The sequence below is a fragment of the Pterocles gutturalis genome, unplaced genomic scaffold (genome assembly GCF_000699245.1).
Source record: "Pterocles gutturalis isolate BGI_N339 unplaced genomic scaffold, ASM69924v1 scaffold2816, whole genome shotgun sequence".
In the NCBI taxonomy this organism is placed as follows: Eukaryota; Metazoa; Chordata; class Aves; order Pterocliformes; family Pteroclidae; genus Pterocles; species Pterocles gutturalis.
This window is the reverse complement of record NW_010097527.1, coordinates 37,890-56,822: the sequence shown is the minus strand read 5'-3', so window position 1 is coordinate 56,822 and position 18,933 is coordinate 37,890. Positions and strand designations below refer to the sequence as shown.

At 41.6% G+C, this 18,933-nt stretch overlaps 1 protein-coding gene across 1 annotated transcript in view; it reads right to left on the bottom strand.

Moving 5' to 3' along the window:
- Nucleotides 1–18,933, bottom strand: part of LOC104463476 (thromboxane-A synthase-like) — a gene marked incomplete at its 3' end in the record, with an annotated part of 100,794 nt that overhangs the window by 51,249 nt on the left and 30,612 nt on the right. The window contains exon 6 of the mRNA XM_010075872.1: nt 9,991–10,305. Coding sequence (XP_010074174.1) covers nt 9,991–10,305 — 315 coding nt within the window. The remainder of the gene's footprint in view (nt 1–9,990; nt 10,306–18,933) is intronic.

The window sequence follows — 18,933 nt, the reverse complement described above, 5'->3', positions numbered from 1 at the left end:
CCATAAAAGCCTCAGATGGAGGGTAGAAGGGAAGGAACAGAAAGACGGGGAAGATGCATCTTTCCCTTTACTTTCTCTTTAAACAAATTTGTCTAACCGCATTTAAAGTACTGTATTATTAAGATCTTCACCATTAAATGTTCTGTGTCACTAGAAAAAATTATTCTTTAACATGAACCCTGTAGCAGTGATAGTAGGTCATTTATTATGAGGATGGTAAAATATCAGGAAAATTCAGGAGTGAAAATGAGTATCTGTCTAGCATACATTACCTGAGACTCAGTTTTGCTCAAGAATAGCAATAAGGTAGAGTCACTGAGCAACATGTGACACCGCAAGCAAAAGATAAATTAGTCTTCATGGGCAAAAGACCGATAAGCTTGAACTGAACAAACGGAAAACTAAAAGTTTTTTTTTTCTTTTTTTTTTCTTTTTCTTTTTTTTTTTTTTTCACTTTGGTGAAGCAAGGTAAATGAACCCTGCAATACCAACAACAAAAAGTTCCTTGAAATATGGGCACACTAATCATCTCAACAACACCTCATTCCAGTCCACAGAGAATCACCAGCTCTCAGCTGTTGAAAGGATTTCCCCAGGAAAGAAATAGCCAGGTTATCTTTTCAGTAGGGTTCTTGGAAAAGTCAAGGAAGGGGGACAACACCCCTTCCTTGAAGATTTCACTAGGGTTTAAAGTACTGACTTTGTTCCTGTAAGCTAACAGCAGACTTTTCAAAAAAGCAAAGCTAAAACATTTCTAAAAGACACCCTGGACTTAACCAGCTGATCGACTCAACTCTTTCCATATTATAAGCAACCTGACTCTCCAGGAAGTACTTATCTTTTTAAGAGGTACCTGTGCAGAGCAGAGACCTGTAGATAGAGTGTAAGAACTATAAATACACGGTAAGCAAAAAGAATCACCGTCACGTGGCTCCTGGCTGGTCACACTCTTCCTGCTTGCCTGTACTTCTGCCAAAGGACGAATATGGCTGCCTGCAAACCACAGCTTCTCTAAAGCAGGAGCAAGCAACAGGGATCTTCCAGAAAGGTCCAGGAGGCCTGTCAAGTTCTCTGGCTGGCACTGAGAGGGTGTCTGGGACAGAAGGCAACCTGTGCACAGAGATACCTGCTGAGGCTTGCAGATCGAGCAAACTGAGCCCAGGCTTTCCCCCCTACGTGCTTCCCCTCAGCGTTTGAGTCTAGGAACAGGCTTGTGGTGAAGTGGACAAACATGAGGTGGGCTTGGGCTCAAGAGCTTGCTCAGGATACCTCTCCTTAGACAATCAGTAAAAAGACCAAAGCCCCAAATCTCAGAAGCCATTAAATGGCTGAAATTCAGAAAGAATTAGGAACCAAAATAACCTCTGCCCAAGAAAAGTGACTTTGGATTTCTTGAGTCCAAAGCTTGCATCCAAATCAGTAGATTCCAGATTCTAAGAGAAGGGAGGAAATGCAGGGAAGGGGTTATTGTCTTCTCCTAGCTTAGCCATCTTCAACCTGTATGTACAGAAGCACCATGAGACAAAGATAATCAACTCATTTCAGACACTGAACAATTGTATGAAGACCTGCAGAAATACAACCTAACAGCATTCAGCCTCTACATGTTTAAAAGCATCTTTTTATTTCTTAACAACAAAACTGATTGCTGACAGCTGACACTCATGAATAACATGAGGCTCTGCAACATCTTAAACAAATAAAGAAATCAAAGAGGGTCATTTCCTTCAACAGAATAAACAGCAACACCATACAATATTGCTTGTGTATGTTTTGTCCGCAAATGCGTATGCATGTGTAACAGCAACTCTCTTCTGTAGACTTTTCTCTGCAAACTGTTTACAATTCAGTCTCCCTTGATAAATGCAAGTCTCCACTGTCAGCAATATTTGCTTAGTGAAGCTTAGTCTCTGTAGTTGCAAGCTTCTGAGAGCATAGTGCCTTGAGATACTGCATGAAAGGCAACAAACTCATGCAAATTGTTGTGGTAATTCCCTGACAGTGCCATCTCTCTGACTTTCACCTCTTATTTTCACTAATGCTCAGAGAAAGCAGTCTGTGCTACCAAGGAGATTCTCTGCATAAACAGCTTTACTATCTAAACTACTCACTCAGGCAGAGAGACACCACAAAAATGGTCCTACCTCTCACTACTCTCTGGGAATTTCTTGGGAAGGGAAAATTTTGAAATGGCAAAATCTCTTTACAATAACACATCTCCCTTAGACTGCAGATATGTTAGTGAAGGAAGTCTTCAATACAAAGAACAGAATTATAAACCAGCATAAAATAGTATGACTCCGGTCAAGTCAATGATGACATGCCAAGTTACCCCAGATGAGCAACTGCCACACCCAGTATGTTTGATAAATTACAGTGCCAAAGTCATAAATCATAAAGGAAGAACTTATGTATTAGTCCAGTTCAACCCAGCCCATTCACAACTGACCACACACAGCAGTTAAAATGAAATTAAATGAAACTGTGGATTGCAATGACTATGGGCTGGTATCATTCAATATTATCGACGTGAAGGAATACAGTTGAAACATAGTTTGGTCAATCAGACATACTGAAAATATTCCTGGGCCCTACAGCAATAGAAAAACAAATACTTGTGGGATCAGGAAGATTTAAAAAAAGAAAAAACCTCCAAATCTGCATTTAAATAGTGAGAGAGTAGGGCAGGACTTTGAAGTTTCTTTAAACTTTATGGGCTCTAGCCAGTGGTGAAAATGTTGGTAATTCACACTAGTACTGAATAGTTATGCTCGTGCTTTGTGTGGATGGGAAGCTGGATGGAGTAGAGACATGCTGGGGCTTATCCTATTCTTCATTCCCCTCCACACTGGTATTTCTAAGTATCATATCAAGCAGTGACAAATAAGAGCTGTACATGGCATTTTAAAAATAGAATGGAAACCCCAGCTGGTTTTGCAGTCTCCCATGAAAGTTTTACAGTAATAGCTGCCCTTTCATCTATTTACTTTTATTTACTACTTCTGGCTCCTGTGCTCTCCACCTTTTCCAGGGTTCCTGAAAGTATTCCTAGTCATTGGAAGCAAGGAGGAGCAAGCTGCTACTCTGTCCTTCCCAGATGTATCCAAGCCAGTACAGAGCCGTTGCAACCTTGTGCATCAGTGCAGCAATGTCTCAGGTTCTGTAACTAGCACTAGGCCTTTAATGCAACTTTTTCTTGTGGTGCTTTAAGTAATGAGAGGTTTGTGTAGATATGAGCTAAAAACCAAAAGTTGTAAGTACCAAGTCTTCCCATTTGTTAATGCAAGACATGCTTGTCTATTACTGAAAATGTGCAGTAATTTATTCCTAGAGCTGAGATTTTAGAATTCAGGAGTGCTCCTTGCTCAAGATTTCTCTCTGCTCAGCACCTTCAAGTAAGCATTTAATTATTACATGGAGACAGAGCACTTCATTCTTATACCTCTTTTGCCCTCCTTAGCTGCCCCAAAGCATACTTGTTTTCCCTCCCTCAAGAAAATGACCTCATTCCAATGGTTTAACCTGCAACAGATCAGGAGCACATACATTACCACTTACCACATTTCACCTAATAATTTCTTATGAGAAGTTAACCTGATCACCTATGGATTTGCAATCTATTTTGTGCCACTCCTCTTCCTGTCTAAAATTGTGGAGTCCAGTAAAAGAAAAAAAAAATTATAATTGTGAATGACTCAGGCTTCAGAGGAGGGAGAAGAGAGAGACAGGAGAGAGAGAGAGACATTTAAATGCTCAAATGGGACGAGAGGTAAGAAAGAGAAACCTCATATTAAGGGAATCCCCAGCATGGAAGATGCAGCAATTTTTCATGTCCTAAGTACTGAGCAGCTCAGAGGTCATAGGGCTCAGATGCAAGCGTTCATCTGCTCAAAATGAATTTGTGCTGCAGGCTTGCTAAGCTTTTGCTAAGCACGCACACACACAAAACTAAATAAAAAACAGCTTGTTTTTACAACAAAATAATCAGTCACAAGTGCAAAACTGTTCATAAAGTACATGCCTTCTGAAGGGCTCTTTAACAACTCTACACAGAGATCGTTTTTGACTGAAACGGAGAGGGTGACGGCCATGGGTGTATTCCTTCTCACCCGGTTAATGTGGATAAAGTCTCTTTCACAACTGTATAGCCTCTAACAGTTTAGTGATGGTTAGCCACAAACCCTATAAAAATAATCTGGTCTTGAAATAGAAACCTATTTTTTTCCCCCATCCTCTTTTACTGGTATATACCAGCCTAGCTTCTCAACTGATGCATATCATCATACCTGTACTAATACCAAACATGCTCTGACAGTTTATAGCCTTCTGAAGATCTGACCTCTCTTTGTCTGGTCCTGGAAACAGATCTTCAGTCTCTGCAGAAAGTCATATCCTTTTATACACACACAGATGTAGGCATCCTGCCCCCACTGTCTCATATTTAACTCTCTTTTAATCTTTTTTGTTTTGTCCTCATGGTATCAAAGCAAGCTGCTCACCCAGCAACAAGACTGCAGCAAATAGGTGCATCTTATTTTCAGTGGATGGCCGTTCGAAGGGCACGAACCCAAAGGATTCATGAAGAGGGCCAGGTCAGAGTCTCTACAATCTTAATTTCAGTCTGTCTGTTAGAGGAATTATGCTTAAGCTTGTCTTTCCAAGTGCATTTGGAGCAGACACAGGGATTTACAGGTAGAATGGGAAGATGCTGTGTGTGGTGACAGTAGTCACCACTCAGTACCCTGTCTCTGCTTTCCCAGAGACAATGAAAAGCTATGCACTCCCTTTCTCTACACCCCAAAGACCCAGAAAGAGTTGAGGAGGAAAATAACCTGTGTGTCCTGCCCTCTACAATAACCAAGGATAGAGGTTTCTCCTGCTTGCCAGACTCAGAAATGGGCCAGGTGCCTCTTCTCACTTTCAGGGAATGAGACATCATCCAGCCTCCACACTGAGCTATCAGCCAAGAAAAAATTTAAAAAGCCCTTCCAAAAACAGATGAGGAAGGTCTGTGAGGTAAAAAAAAAAGAGGTAACAACACATGACCTGCTCCAGGAACTGTTTTCTGAGGACACTTGCCTGGAACTGCCATTCAGGCAGTGTAGTGGAGAGTGACAGAGAGGTCTCCCAACAAAGGTCCAACAGAAACTGGCCAGACACAACACAGCAGTACAACACGGTAAGTCAGACCTGCCTCTCCTCTGGGCTCCTGACTCCCAGCACAGTGCTGGGCTAGACCCCTTCTAGCACCTAATCCTGTATTTCTGCACCACACCACAGCAGCTTGCACCAAGCTAGAACAGGGATCTCTAACACAGCAGTTTTTTTCTTTCCCTTTCGTGCTGTCCCACTCTGCTAAGGTAACCACTATGCAAGCAAGACAGATGAAGATCAGAGCAAACTTGGGGGTATCCTCAAGTACAACACCCAGAGCCACCAAAATACTGCTGTATGACCAGATAGACTGACCTTGCTCCTCTTTACTGGCTACCACAAGGTCATTGTGCTTTGAGTTTTTGACTGGTGTGCAAGAAAAACTGGAACTGGGCCTGTCATTTATAGCACATTTTCTCAGATGGCTCTCATATGCCTTTATAAACTTTAGTAAATGAGTGTATAAACTAGATCTATCTACACATAAATCACTCTGTCCACCACCAAAGCACAACCATCTCTGGGATGATCCACAGCAGCTGTCGTAAAATCAGACCGCAGCTCTACACCACAGATTAGGGGGAAAATGCTGCATGAGGCAACTGAAATGCCTGGAGGAAGGAACAAGGACACGGTGGAGAGCATTTTGTAGTTATAATTACCCAAGTATAAATTTGGATGAAGAGGGTACTGTGTTTAATGCTTGCATATCTGCAAATCAAAGCAGTCTTCCACCACCTGTCAATGGCTGTACCATTCTCCATGTTTCGGCCTTCTAAAGCCCCTTCTGAAATACCCTGTCTCCCTCTGTAAGAGCAAAGCTGATGTGCTCAGCACAAGCTAATCAAATTTCTTAGCAGCTGACTTGATATCTGTGTGAGCCTGTAGCTGCTATGCCCCCTCCCTCATCTCCCTCATCTCCCTTGCATGACAACTGAACATAACATCTATATATTCCCAGTTTTAAAATAGCTTCTGCTCCCGTAACTTGCAAACTGTTCACATAGATCTTATTTTCGAGGCTGAAAGTAGTTAATTACAGTCGCTAAGGGGACTGAACTGCTGCATCCTTTTCCTTATTCTGGGATGGGTTTGTTGAGCAGTGCATTGCCACCCCCCCCCCCTTTTCAAAGCATGAACTGTTTATAATAGGAAATCTTTCAAAGGCTGGGGCTGCACAGGTTAGATCTATGAATTTCCCATATCAAGGACAGTAGATGAATAGTTATCCTTCTTTCCCTCTTCTCCTTGGCCATACAGCCATATATACATCATATAAAGCTAAAATTGAAAACAAGTAAAGTATGGGGAAGTGATTTGAAAGGTACTCCCAATCAATATATGACATGGGACAGCATGGTTTGGGATGAGGCCACCAGTTTCGGTTGAGGCACCACACAGACTGTGTACAGTGCTGACCTGCAAAAATCATTCATTTAATTTGAGTGCCGCCTCTCTACAACAAGTTCTAGCTTCTCTGCCATGAGTGTTCCTAGCTCCACAGCCTCTCCTAGATACTGTAAAAAGCTGAAATTATTAGCAAAATATTCCTGTTGGAGAACCAAGAGAGTCAAGCATTACATGTTTGAATTGGATTATTACTGAAATACTATTAATAGTGGGTGACAGCTCAGATGGACCATATATGACAGAGTCTGTTTAGTTCTCTAGCTTGGATCAGGAGCACACTCACATGCAGGTCTCTTGCACTGGTTCACACTGCAATCTCCAAGAGCACAGCAAGGGCTCATTTAACTGGAACTAAATCAGATCAGTCCAGCTGCTAAGGGGAATTTGGTACACAGGGCCAGACTCCAGCTAACCCAGCATAAACTCCTGAGGTGTGTACAGTGTGCACCCAACAGTCCTCACTACTAACTGTGCTGGATGACAAACCTGTGTCTACAGGAGCACACTACTTGTTAGCATATGTAACGGACTATTCATGCAGTTTTACAAGAAAACTGCAGCTGCCTGTCGAGGTTCCGATGAGGCAAGGCCTTGTGATGTCTCAAAGCATTTCGGCTGTAGAGTCCTAGTCCTATCCCTTGCTGATAAGAAGAAGCAAAGAATGCACTGAAGGCTTTACTCCCTTCACTAACAAAGGACCTAGTCTTGCTCTTACAACAAAGTAGCAAACCCTTGCTGAGTAAGGCCACTGCCTCTGGCTTGAAGGTGCCAAAAAGGCCAAAGTTAATCTAATACAGGGTCCGCACGACCTCCAACTCAATTGGTTGAAAGGGTTAATGCTACCCTTCCCCCTCTTGCACATGTGCAGAAAGATGTTTGTCCCCATGCAAATTAAGGAGACACCCCTCTCCGCTTCCTGTGCTAATTTGGGAGACACCTCCATGGCTTCCTATGATAACAGAAGAAAGTTAGGCAGAGATCTGAGAACTTTTGTCTATAAAAGGTGAATAAACAAAGAGAAGGCACTTGTGCCCACCACCTGAAGACTCCTGAGATGCTGACAGACTGATCGAGCAACCTCTCCCGCCCCAAGATGTTGACGCTCATCAACAAGGATCCAAAGAGTGGTGAAAACTTTTCTCTCTCTTCTCTCCTTTTCCTTTCTTTTCTCTTCAAGCATCTCTTGATCTCTCTCTCTCTGGCACATATGGCAGCACCTTATAAGTTTTATGCCAGCTCCTTTTGGGGCTTGTGTAGCAAGTTTTCCATAGGTTGTTCATTTTAGTACTGAAAAGTGATTGCAAGTGTTGTGAACGGTTGTGGGTTAAGTGATTGTAAGGTTTACGAGCGGTTGCGGGTTTCTTAGTATTGTTGGAAGTTATGCTGTCGTTATCACATTGCTGTAAGATTCGGTGTTGTTGGCGGTTGGTAGTGTTGTCATGAATTGTCTTTACCAAGTAATTTGTTTTCTTTTATAATTCTGTTACATTCCACATTTTATACCCTACATTTCCCTTTCCCCCCGAACAAATATATGCATTAAAGTTATAAGCCAGTATTCAGTTCTTTGGTGTCGTCTCACCTTAATTTGCCCCAAGGGAATAAACAGAACCTCCGCAAACCCCACCCAGGGTGGTTTTATGAGTTGGGTCGTGACAGCATAGGCATAGCCACATATGTGGTCTCCTTGTATGAAATGTCTGTAAGTGATCGGCCAGTTAACCACAGAATCACAGAATAGTTGCAGCTGGAAGGGACCTTTGAAGGCCATCTAGTCCACGCTAGACTGCTCGCAGTCAGCTTTCTACGTACTTACTTGGAAAAGTTCACTAATTCACACACCCACCTATGGACAGATGTGAATGACATTGTATACCTATCATATAGGATACCTCTTGCAGCAATTTCACTTTGGTTTCTTATGCTGTCAGTTTTTGGGAACTTGCGAGGAGATGAACTATGTTCTCCTTGGGGCTGCATAATAGGGCACATAATAATATGTGCAACTCTGCCATCAGTATTAACAAGTGAACCACACATACTCCAGGCCAAGTTGCATCTTCACATCTTTGCAGGCCTTCAGGAAGTCAGCTGAACTAACCGGATGCAAGGGCATAATTAGGTCTGCCATATTTGAATGAAAAAGGTAAACATGCTCCAGCTGGAGTGTTGTAGATCTAATAACCTAAGAATATAACCCAAGCCCTATAAATCAGAATGTAACACATCAATGGTTTCATTGTATTGAGTTCACTCACACCAGAGGTATGAAGCACGCACTGAGAAAAAGCTCTGTGGATCAGATTACGCAGTCCTAACCTCCACTGCTGTCATCCATCTGCATCCTGAGAGCAAAAGCAATCTTAGATGTAGGACCACCACACTCAGCACTTCATCATGCAAGACAAAAGAAGACATTTTCTGTGTACACAAATCCTGGCTTTTAGGTTTGCGCAACCAAAAGGAGGGAAATGGTAGCTTTTGAATGGGTGCACTTCTGCATAGTCAAGAATTTTCTGTTACCAGCAAAGCAGAAAATTATACAACTCAGTATAGTGTGCAACACAGAGCATGGAATGCATAAAAAGTCTGAAACTCACAAAATTGTATAGTTAAGGATTTCAGCATGCAAATCCAGCACCTAAAATCCTGAAAGACAGCCATGCTTGGTGTCATTTTATTCCTGTTAGCCTCACGATCCATTAGAAGAGTGTTCATAAAAAGAAAAAGACGCTCAGTCTTAACTCTCCTAACAACTTTTGCAGAGATTGTGAGGTGGAAGAATGGCTACTGCATGGTCTGCTAGATACGCAAAATATTGTCAAGAGTTATCCAGGAAACATGCCTTTGGTAAATAGAGTTAGTGAAGGAGAAGTAATTTGAACACAGTATATGAGAATTAGATAGTGTGGGGTGTTTTTTTTTTTTTGATGCATACACAAATATTCTGCTGCTGAAGGAAAAAAAAAAAAAAGAAGTATGAACATTTAAAGCAAAACTTCACAGTTTATGGTTTGTAAGAATGCTGTTTATGTCCTCACAAAGATCAGTGGATAAAATTGACCACAAAACCAAAAAATGTATCTGGACAACAAGAAAAAATATAAACATGTAGTTTTAGAGTCTGGTGACAGCTGGATTACTTCAATAATGTAAAATATGTTCTAAAGGTTAAGCTTTCACTATGACACAAGGTTTCTGGGCCATCTCTTCAATTGCTGTGAAGTGACATTATTTAACAGTTTCCAAAAAACCCCTAAACAATATAGATTAATTTTGAATTTTTGGATTAAAATCTTAATAAAATGTTAACATATGCATACATAACTGAGACAAATAGGGGTCATGCAGGTGCCACAGTGGCATGACAACATTCATGCTGCCTTGCTCACTGCATGAAGCTCCACACCAGCGCATTGTACTCACGTGTTTTGCCGAAAACTCGTCAACCTCCTGAAGCACCTTCTCTTGGCACTCTGGGTTGGTGGCTAGCAAGTACGTGGCAAAGGACAGTGTGCTAGTGGTGGTCTCGTATCCAGCGATCAGGAACAGGAAAGCTTGGCCTGCTATCTCATCATCTGTTAATGTCTTCTGAACCTTTTCAGATGGGGCTCTGCTAGCAAGAGATTCCTCATTCTGTCTGGAAGTGGCAGATGGACTGATCACATCAAAACACCAGTCTGCCAGGGAGTCAGCTGAGCTGCGGGAATCAAGCATCCACTGGAGAAAATCTCTGCGCCTCTGCAGAATACAGGATGAGAAGAAGCATGAAGAGTGGGTCACAAGGCAATGCCTTTACCTAAGGGAGATGGAAGCAGAGAGCTGTCTCCCATTTATACTGCCTGCTTGGCTCCCACAGAAAGGCCATCAGCCTTTCACCAAATGAGGAGACTTCTATAAATCAGCTGGAAAGGCCATCACCAAGAGCCTGTCACTGCTTTCTTCCCAGTGGGATGAGACTGATCTGCCCCCAGTACATAACAGGCACATATTTTCACAGAGGACTGCTAATGGCCAGCTCCACCCAGAGCTTCTTTCATTCTCAGGGTGAGTTTGTGGCACTTGCTGAAAGTAAGGGGATTGTCATAGTGAATATATGGTCCTATGTGCACCTGCCAAGTGGAGGTGGCAGAACTCATGCTTGGAGGAGTTGGCCCACCTGCTTGGAGGCACCATCCTCATTTGTTTATGTTGTCCAAAGCATGAAAGTCACCATCTGGGTTTAGGGTTGCATCTACAATGACTTCTGTACCAGCTTAAAAAGACAGGACTAGAAACTGATGTCAAGAAACTGGTGCATCTTTTTATGAGAAAGTACAGTAATGACCACTAGTACCAACCTTTTTTTTTTTTTTTAAACATATTAGCAGAAATGCATTACAACAGTAAGCATTCCTCTACTATAAAACCTGTTTGGGTAGCTTGTCTTACAAAATGCCCACTGAATGATTCTACTACTATGAAAACTGCTTTCTTTTGCACTAGTTTCTGCCAGAAAAACTCTAATACACAGACTTATGGACAAGAGTGAGTTGACTCCAAACCAGTCTGGACAGCAAGCTTGATTAGGCTTTGAAATATAACCCAAAAGGTTTGAATTGACTTTTGGGAGAGGGTATAATAGAATTGTGCTGAACCTAAGCCATAAGGCTATGTGATTGATTTTCAATTCCTCAAATACCAACAGAATACATGATAGCTCAAGGACTCAGAAGTGACTGCAGTGCCAGAACATGACAACTTGTGCAGTGGGATGGACAAAAGAAGGGACCAAATCTTTCTTCACAAGAAAAAATCCTGTAAAGCTGCATTTATCTGTTAAAAATAAATAATTTGAATGATTTCTTGGATCTGACGATTGAGAGATAAAGTAGAAAAAGGAAAAGCCAGGGAAAAGGACAGGCAAACAAGATAAGAGTAAGGAAGGACTAATTAATTATAAATGTCAAAGGACTTAATCAGATTTATTTTTTTCCCATTACATGGGAAAAAAGAGCAGTGAGACAAGAAAAGAAGAGAAACACTGTGTCCTGTGCTTTGTTCTGCCAACAAACTGTTGTGATTGAGCTACAGGCAGAGGGCAATGGTTATTTTGAGGTTTGAGTAATACAAAGGATTAGCATACTGCCTCTTTAACAGCTCCTTCTCTCCACACCACAGAACCTTTTCATTTTGCACGTGTCATTATGTACTTTGTACCCATGAGCACAGTGCATCTTGCACCCCAGTGCACCCAAGAATCGATGCTCCAGATAGTAGCCAGTGCCAGTCACTGCACACTGAAGGACTCTACAAACTGGCCAGTCAAACTGCAACACCTCCAAGGCATGGGATACATGCTTTTTCCCCATCTGAAGGCACAAAAAGCAGCATTATATACATTGTGCTCAGCAAATGAGCTCCAGGTCTGAAAATACTTCCTTGTGCCTAGGCTTAGGCACAATTTCCATATTCAAATTGTCCATGCTTCCTTGATCTCTCATTTCTACTACAGCAAGCCAAAAATTCCAACCGCCCTGACACAGTCATCCTCCTCCAGCATGATAGGATACCTTTGCTCTTGTATGCTCTTCTAGACCGGAGGAAACAAGACTTTATCCATACTTCAGCTGTGCATAGCTAAGAATCTCATTTAACTTTTCCAAGAAGGGCTTTATTCACATTCTGGGAGTCCATGTATTGAACAACTGAGAGTCCGACTCTTTGGCATAGCCTATGCTTCAGTGATTTTCCTGGTATGTACACTTGGGTTACGCCATTTTTTACATAAATAAAAAAACCAAACCAATCCAGTTCTAGTGTGTTCATTAGTGCATGAACAAACTAGTCCAGTATAGTAATGAACTGCATCTGTAGAGATATTCCATTTTATCTGAAAGACCAGTCATCATCACATTTATAACTACCTTTATAACATAAAAATGTAGAATTACATTCATATTCAGTAACACTGTAACATACTATACTTCAAATAGTATAACATTTGGTATGGTTCTGCATCATCCTTCTCTGGCTATGAACTTTCTTGTAAACAAACTCATTGCTCTCTGAGGGTTTGCAGTTCCTAGTCATGAGCTGTTAGCTGAGTTTGGTCTTATATTTAGACAATACACTCTCTGGAGACCCTATAAGATGTTTCTCCAGCCTTAGACAAAATCAGGTCCCTGCCTTATACAAAGCATCTGGTTATTACTATGATAGTAAAGTAATAATCGTAATGACTAGTGAATAAAATTTCATTCATGAGGATTTCTGCTGAGAGCAAACTTAATGAATGCTAGCACAAGTGACTATTCCCAAGAATATGCTCTGAAATGCCTCTGTGGCCATTTTCAGGAGCTCTTTTTATTACTCACATAATATATTTGGTTAGGTATTTAAAAGCTTGTCTTGTTGCAGAATCTGTTTATAAGGTCACCCTACTGAGAAACAACTCGCTACCTTATCTGTGCCATGTAATTTGTTCACAGGTGAGCAGGGGTTGCTGAGAGCAATGGCTTCATAAACAATCCTTACAAAAACAACATTCATTTGTAAAAACCACTAGAATAACAGTGGAGAAAAAAGCCCCAAAAAATTACAGAGATGAAAGCTCTTCTCAGGATAATTCTACACAGTGGAAGAAGCTATATTTTTGCAAAGCTTCTCTTCCTTATGGTTCATTCTACTTCACTTTATGCATCAGTATAGAATGCAACATAAAAAAATCATCATCAACTCAAGCAAGAGAAAAGATTTCCAGGGTTATAACCAGTCATAATGAAACATATTTTTCTTCTGCACTATCAGGATGGAAAAATCACTCTGACTCAAAAACCTAACAATGGCAATAGAGGCAAACACTAGCACAACACCAAATATAATTGGATTGTTAAGTGCTGCAAATGAGGAAAAGGTACCTCATGAAAATTCACAGGGGTTTTCTCCACTTTTCAGCAGAAAAAAAAAAAAAAAAAGAAAAAAAAAAAAGAGGCAGATTCTAGCTTGACACAGACCAGGTACTGACAGTATCACTGCACAAAAACGTTCTCTGGTCATCACATAGCTGCTGGCTTCCTTTTTCCATCGGGGACATTTGTTTGATTTTCCTCACAAAAAGCAGAAGCCCATAATAGCCTCTATCCTGTCCTCTGACACTTGCATGGTTACATTACAATAGCCTCAGAAACAATTTCCCACTTCAAAAGAATGGCATTCCAATGCAACGGACTCTTGTTTTGCACCCATACAACACAGAGCCTATCATTAAGCCAATGAAAACTGAATAGAAAGCTACTATTTGAAAAACTCTAATTTGAATGCAGTATGGGACAGGGTGCATGTCTAACTTGGTGGTGACACAGACATCCCCTTTGAAATATATAATAAGACAAGCTCTGCTTTCAGCTTCCCCAAGATAGACACCTTGCAATATATTTCCTGACACCAGTGTTCTGGGCCGTATCATTTCTCTCATTAGTCTCCTTAAACATCACCTGGCCATGCAGAGAAATCATTCTGCACAGAACCGTAACGAGCTATGTGCTACACACTGGAAGAATAGATGTGTGCTACACTGGGGAAGGCCAATCTGGCGGTATCTATCACCCCTCCTCAAATCACTGCTTTTAAGTTTTTCAGCTGTCGGAAGAAGAGAGATATATTGCTCACATGCGTGATGTATCATGACTTTTCTCACAGGAGGCAAGGGTCCTGAGGGGGAGGGTGGGGGATGTCCTCCAGGTCTTTCCATCCTAAACAGGGAACTATGTTTTCATATCTAAGACTGACATACCAGCTGACCTTCTGGCAAATTCACCGCTGCTTTGGGGATCCAGGGGACCCTTGGGTTATGCTTTTGGTAAAGAGATTGAGCCATGTGACTTCTCTGCAAGGGGAAGCCAAAAATTACTTAAGGAAACCTACCAAATGTATTAGTTGGAAATTTTGTTACTAATGTTGTGATTTCAGTTTTATTTTCTGTAAACTATATTCAAATTTTGTACCACTCTGATAGTTCAATTCCCCATTTTTTTTGTTCAAAAGAGCCCAGAGCTACAAAAAGCAACTTGAAGATGAAGCAAGGAACCAAAGTAGAAGACATAATTGGTTGGTATTCTGTAAAGCACTTGCTGTGGTGCAAACAACATATGAATGGGATGCTGTTAATATAATACCACTCAAATGTTCTGATGGCAGCTCACAAAAGCAGAAGCTAAGCTTCAGAATCCTTATCTAACTGGTATAAAGCTCACATCTCTGAAATATTTAAGTTTCCTACAAACTTGTACAAACACTGCTATATTAGTTTATATCCAGGGCAGTTTTTGTAAGTTTGATTTAGCAATCATCTTCTTAGGTGAGACAAACCTGTGTGACCCTGAAGTTATTACTAAAGCACTTCAATAGGTACCCAGATCACTTTGAAAAAGAAGCACAACATGCATTACCACTAAAACTATCATTTTGCCAAACTGCTTTGAAAGGATCAAATTCAACCTCTCCCTAACACTTGCAGGTTTCATTTGGTTTCTCAATGAAATCACAAAAAAGCTAGTCTCTCTGCCAATACATCCAGCCCAAAAATATTTCAGAGAGATAGTCCATTTGACTGTGCTTGAACCCAGAAGCTGGAATTAGCTGGGAGGCCAGGACTGACAGCCCTCAGATTTGTGCATCTGAAGGTTGAGGGCATGATGTTCTCATGGGTGACACTCAGCTCTGGAAGGACCTGGAGTCTGTTGAACTGCAGAGTAAGGCTGTTGTTTGAGAGTGGATGGGAGGCTTTCAGTCTGGCAGAAAAAAACTCTTGTTTGCATTTGTTAAAATCAGCTGGAGAAACCACTGTAATGTTTTCATTGTAAATGGACTGAATGTCTGAGGGCAGGCATGTCTTACCAAGCAATATAACCTGCATTAAAAACCTGAGTAAATTTAAAGAAAAAGAAAAAAAAAATCACTGAGTGCCCACTTGGAAAGTGGAGCAGCCTTTTGCCAGCCTGGCCTGATCTTAACATTTGTAGTGAAACCCCAGACTGAGAAGATTTTGTATAAATTTGGTCTTGTTCTGACATTTTCATATATTATCATGACTAAACTTCTATGTGAGTTTCTGGCAGTAGTTCACAGCAGTGAGGGGACACTGTGAATACTCAGTGTCACCACAACTGGTATCAGAAGCCACAGCAATGCCTTTCCTTTCTACTTGAAAGAAAAAAGAAGCGTCCCTACAATAATGTTGCAAAAGTGCTGTATGAAATGCTGAGCAGGCCCAGAAGGGGCAGGTACACCAGCAAACTGATGAAAGTACTTCAGCATGGAAAGTATTCAACATGGTAACAAAACATATCTTCTATATGTGACCAACGTTCTTTTAAAAAATAAAAATAAACAAGAATAAGTGTAAATTCAAGTATGACATGGATTTTACGGGCTGAGTTTGCCACTAAATCTTTAGAGTGGCTGATCTGAATTACTGGTTAAAGCATTGTCCTCCACAGAAGTTGGGGTGCTTAAAGCTGCACTCCCTTTTTTGCCTTTAAAATGCAGTTATGACTGGTGCAGCTTCTCCATCTGTAAAATTGGTACAACACACATCAAATCTTATAAAACCCCATGAGGAAAAGCTAATGATGATCTCAGAAAACCCTTTAAGACCTTGGATGAAAACAGATTTACACAGATTCAAAGAGTTTAAGGCAAAAGCACCATCACATGGGGGAAAGAGGCCTGGAAGGAACTCGGCAAGTTACCTACTCCATCCACTTTCCACGAGGCAAGATCAGCCAAACCAACCTTGACAGCTGTTTATCTAACCTGTTCTTAAAAACTCAGCCAAACATCAGCTTCCCACAGCCTCCCCAGGCAGTCCACCCCAGCACTGAACCATTTTCATCACTGGAGAGGTTTCCCCTCCTCCAGTGAGTCACTGCAGATATTGCAGATCATTAGATTTCATCCAGCTACATCAGCAATGTCTGAGGCTCCACAACCTGTACTTGCATACGTGTCTCTCTATATATATATTACTTCAGTAGGTCTTTAACAAGGCTTGCTGATAACAGAAAAATTATACTGCTGAAAAATACAAAACTATTTTCACATGGTAGTGCCTCCATTCATGAGGTGAGGGAGAAAAGTGCTCAAGGTACTGCTGGCTTCTTCCTCAAAAATTTTGCACTTTTCTGACCTATAAAATACAAAGTTAAACTAAGACCATTAGTAATCTACAGAGGCACAGGCAAGCCTAATTTGATCTGAAAATAAAGCTGGAGGGAATTCTTAAAATCAAGATTTTGCTAGGGACCCATCTCCCTTCACCTTAAGCTGCTGCAAGTGGCACTAGAGGGCTCACATCTTGAAAGACAACTACCTCCTTCTCTAGATGGGATGAAAATAAACTTGAATTTCAGATCTAATTGTTAGGGAATGGTAAGAGAGCAAAGAACTGTTTCTAGTTGAGACAAACTTAACATGGGTCTTTATGTCTCTTGTAGACAGAGGCTGGTTTTAATCTGAAGTGTGTGGACCTGCTGGCTGTGAGCTGCAAAGATCCTAGCCAGAGGCCTGACTTGGCTGAAGTGATAGGTAAGATGAAGAGACACTACAATTATTGGAGAGAGAAAATAAGTCACAAACCTATTTGATTGTTTCATTAATTATGCGGGCCCACAGAGAATCCTATGCCTTGCCTAGAGAGCTGGAAACCCTTCCAGCAGTTCTTCAGTATAAAACCAAGGGATTGCCTGCAGCCTGGTTCATTTACATCCCTAATGAACTAACTATTGTCTCCGAGTCTGGGGAGTTTCCTTCCAATATCAGGCTGAGCAGAATGAGCTGGGTGTCAAGAGAAACAGTACGTTTCTATAAGAAACTCAGCCTAATGGCAAACAAGTGTCATGCACTTCGTGGCAGCTGGTTGGTATCTCTGCCACATTGGGCTGGCAGCCTCAGCCCAGAGCACAGCACAACCGTGTAACCACCACAGCTCCTTCCATCGCATGCACATGTGGGAGAGGCTCAGAAAATAGCCCAAAATGGAATGGCTAGAGAGTCTCACCCAGCATTCCCAAACCCTGCATCACGGTGAGCAAGAGACACTGGTAGCAAATAAAAGCCCACTGTCTGCAACCTCCTTATTCTGTATTTGCAAAACATTTAGGATAACAACACTGATAGCGGCTCCTGGCATTATCAGAGTACAAACAATAAATATTGGATTTGTGCGTACAGTAGCTGAGCTTCTCCTGCCCCACACGTGTTTTGCTGCTTGGAGGTGGAGGAGTGAGGTTATCAGAATACCTGGTGGGCAAAAACAGCAAGAGAAGTAATCACTGGGTGCCGGGGAAGAACAGCTTGGGCCAGGCCCCCCGCACTGCACATCAGTGTGTGGAACAGGCACTGACTCCCAAATCAGCAGTGAGCTGACCACCCTGCTGCACACTGTATGCACACATCCTCCCCAAAGCTTATCTGTCCGCCCAGTAAACCATCCAACACTCCTCCCCTTCGATATTCACAGAAGGGAGGGAGGATGCAGGAAGGGCACGTTTTAGGATAAGTGTCTGACACCCAGAAGCTTGACCCTCTGCTGACACAAATAGCTGACTAAAGGCTGCTGTTGCAGGCAGCCCTCTGCTCCTTTTCTATTTGACACAGATTATAATTGTATTTGGTTAAATTTAATTCCTGATTAATAATCAGTTCTGGTTTTAGCAGTTGCCTGACATTCAAGAAAATGCACAGGGATCTCACTATTGCTTCTTTGTTCTTCCTGCCCCATATGCTTTCTTCAACATGCTTGCAAAGCCAAACCACTCACTTCGAAGGGCCACCAGGACGCTTCAAGGCCATCCTGGGAATTTACTATTCACATCCTGTCCTCCCTCATCTCTCCCCACAGTTTGTTCAAGATCCTCTCTTTCTACATCACATTGCATATAGATTATATATGTTTTGAGAGAAGGAACACCTCATTATTTGGTTTTATGATGGTCTTAAGTAATTCTGGGTAACTAAAAAAGTATGCCTTTTTTAACTAAACTAATTATGGCTGTGAGACTGATATAAATGACATGTACTGTTACAAAAATTGCAGTTAGTGTTATTTATATGGTTTTTATTAGCAACATGGAAAAACCACTTGTCTTTTCTATTACTTCTCTGAGCAACTGCTCTCTGCTGCTGGCGGGCAATCCTACTGCTGGTTTACCCATTCATGATCACACCTGCACCCGACATTAGGATTTATCCTGGATCTCCAGCTATATTAAACTGGCTTTTACCTATAGTACATAAATCGCCTGTACATGAGACTCTTCACTTGTGCGCATGAAGGGTGACAGGTTCCTAATGCCGTGGGTGAAAGCAGCATTGGGAAGGAAAGGATTA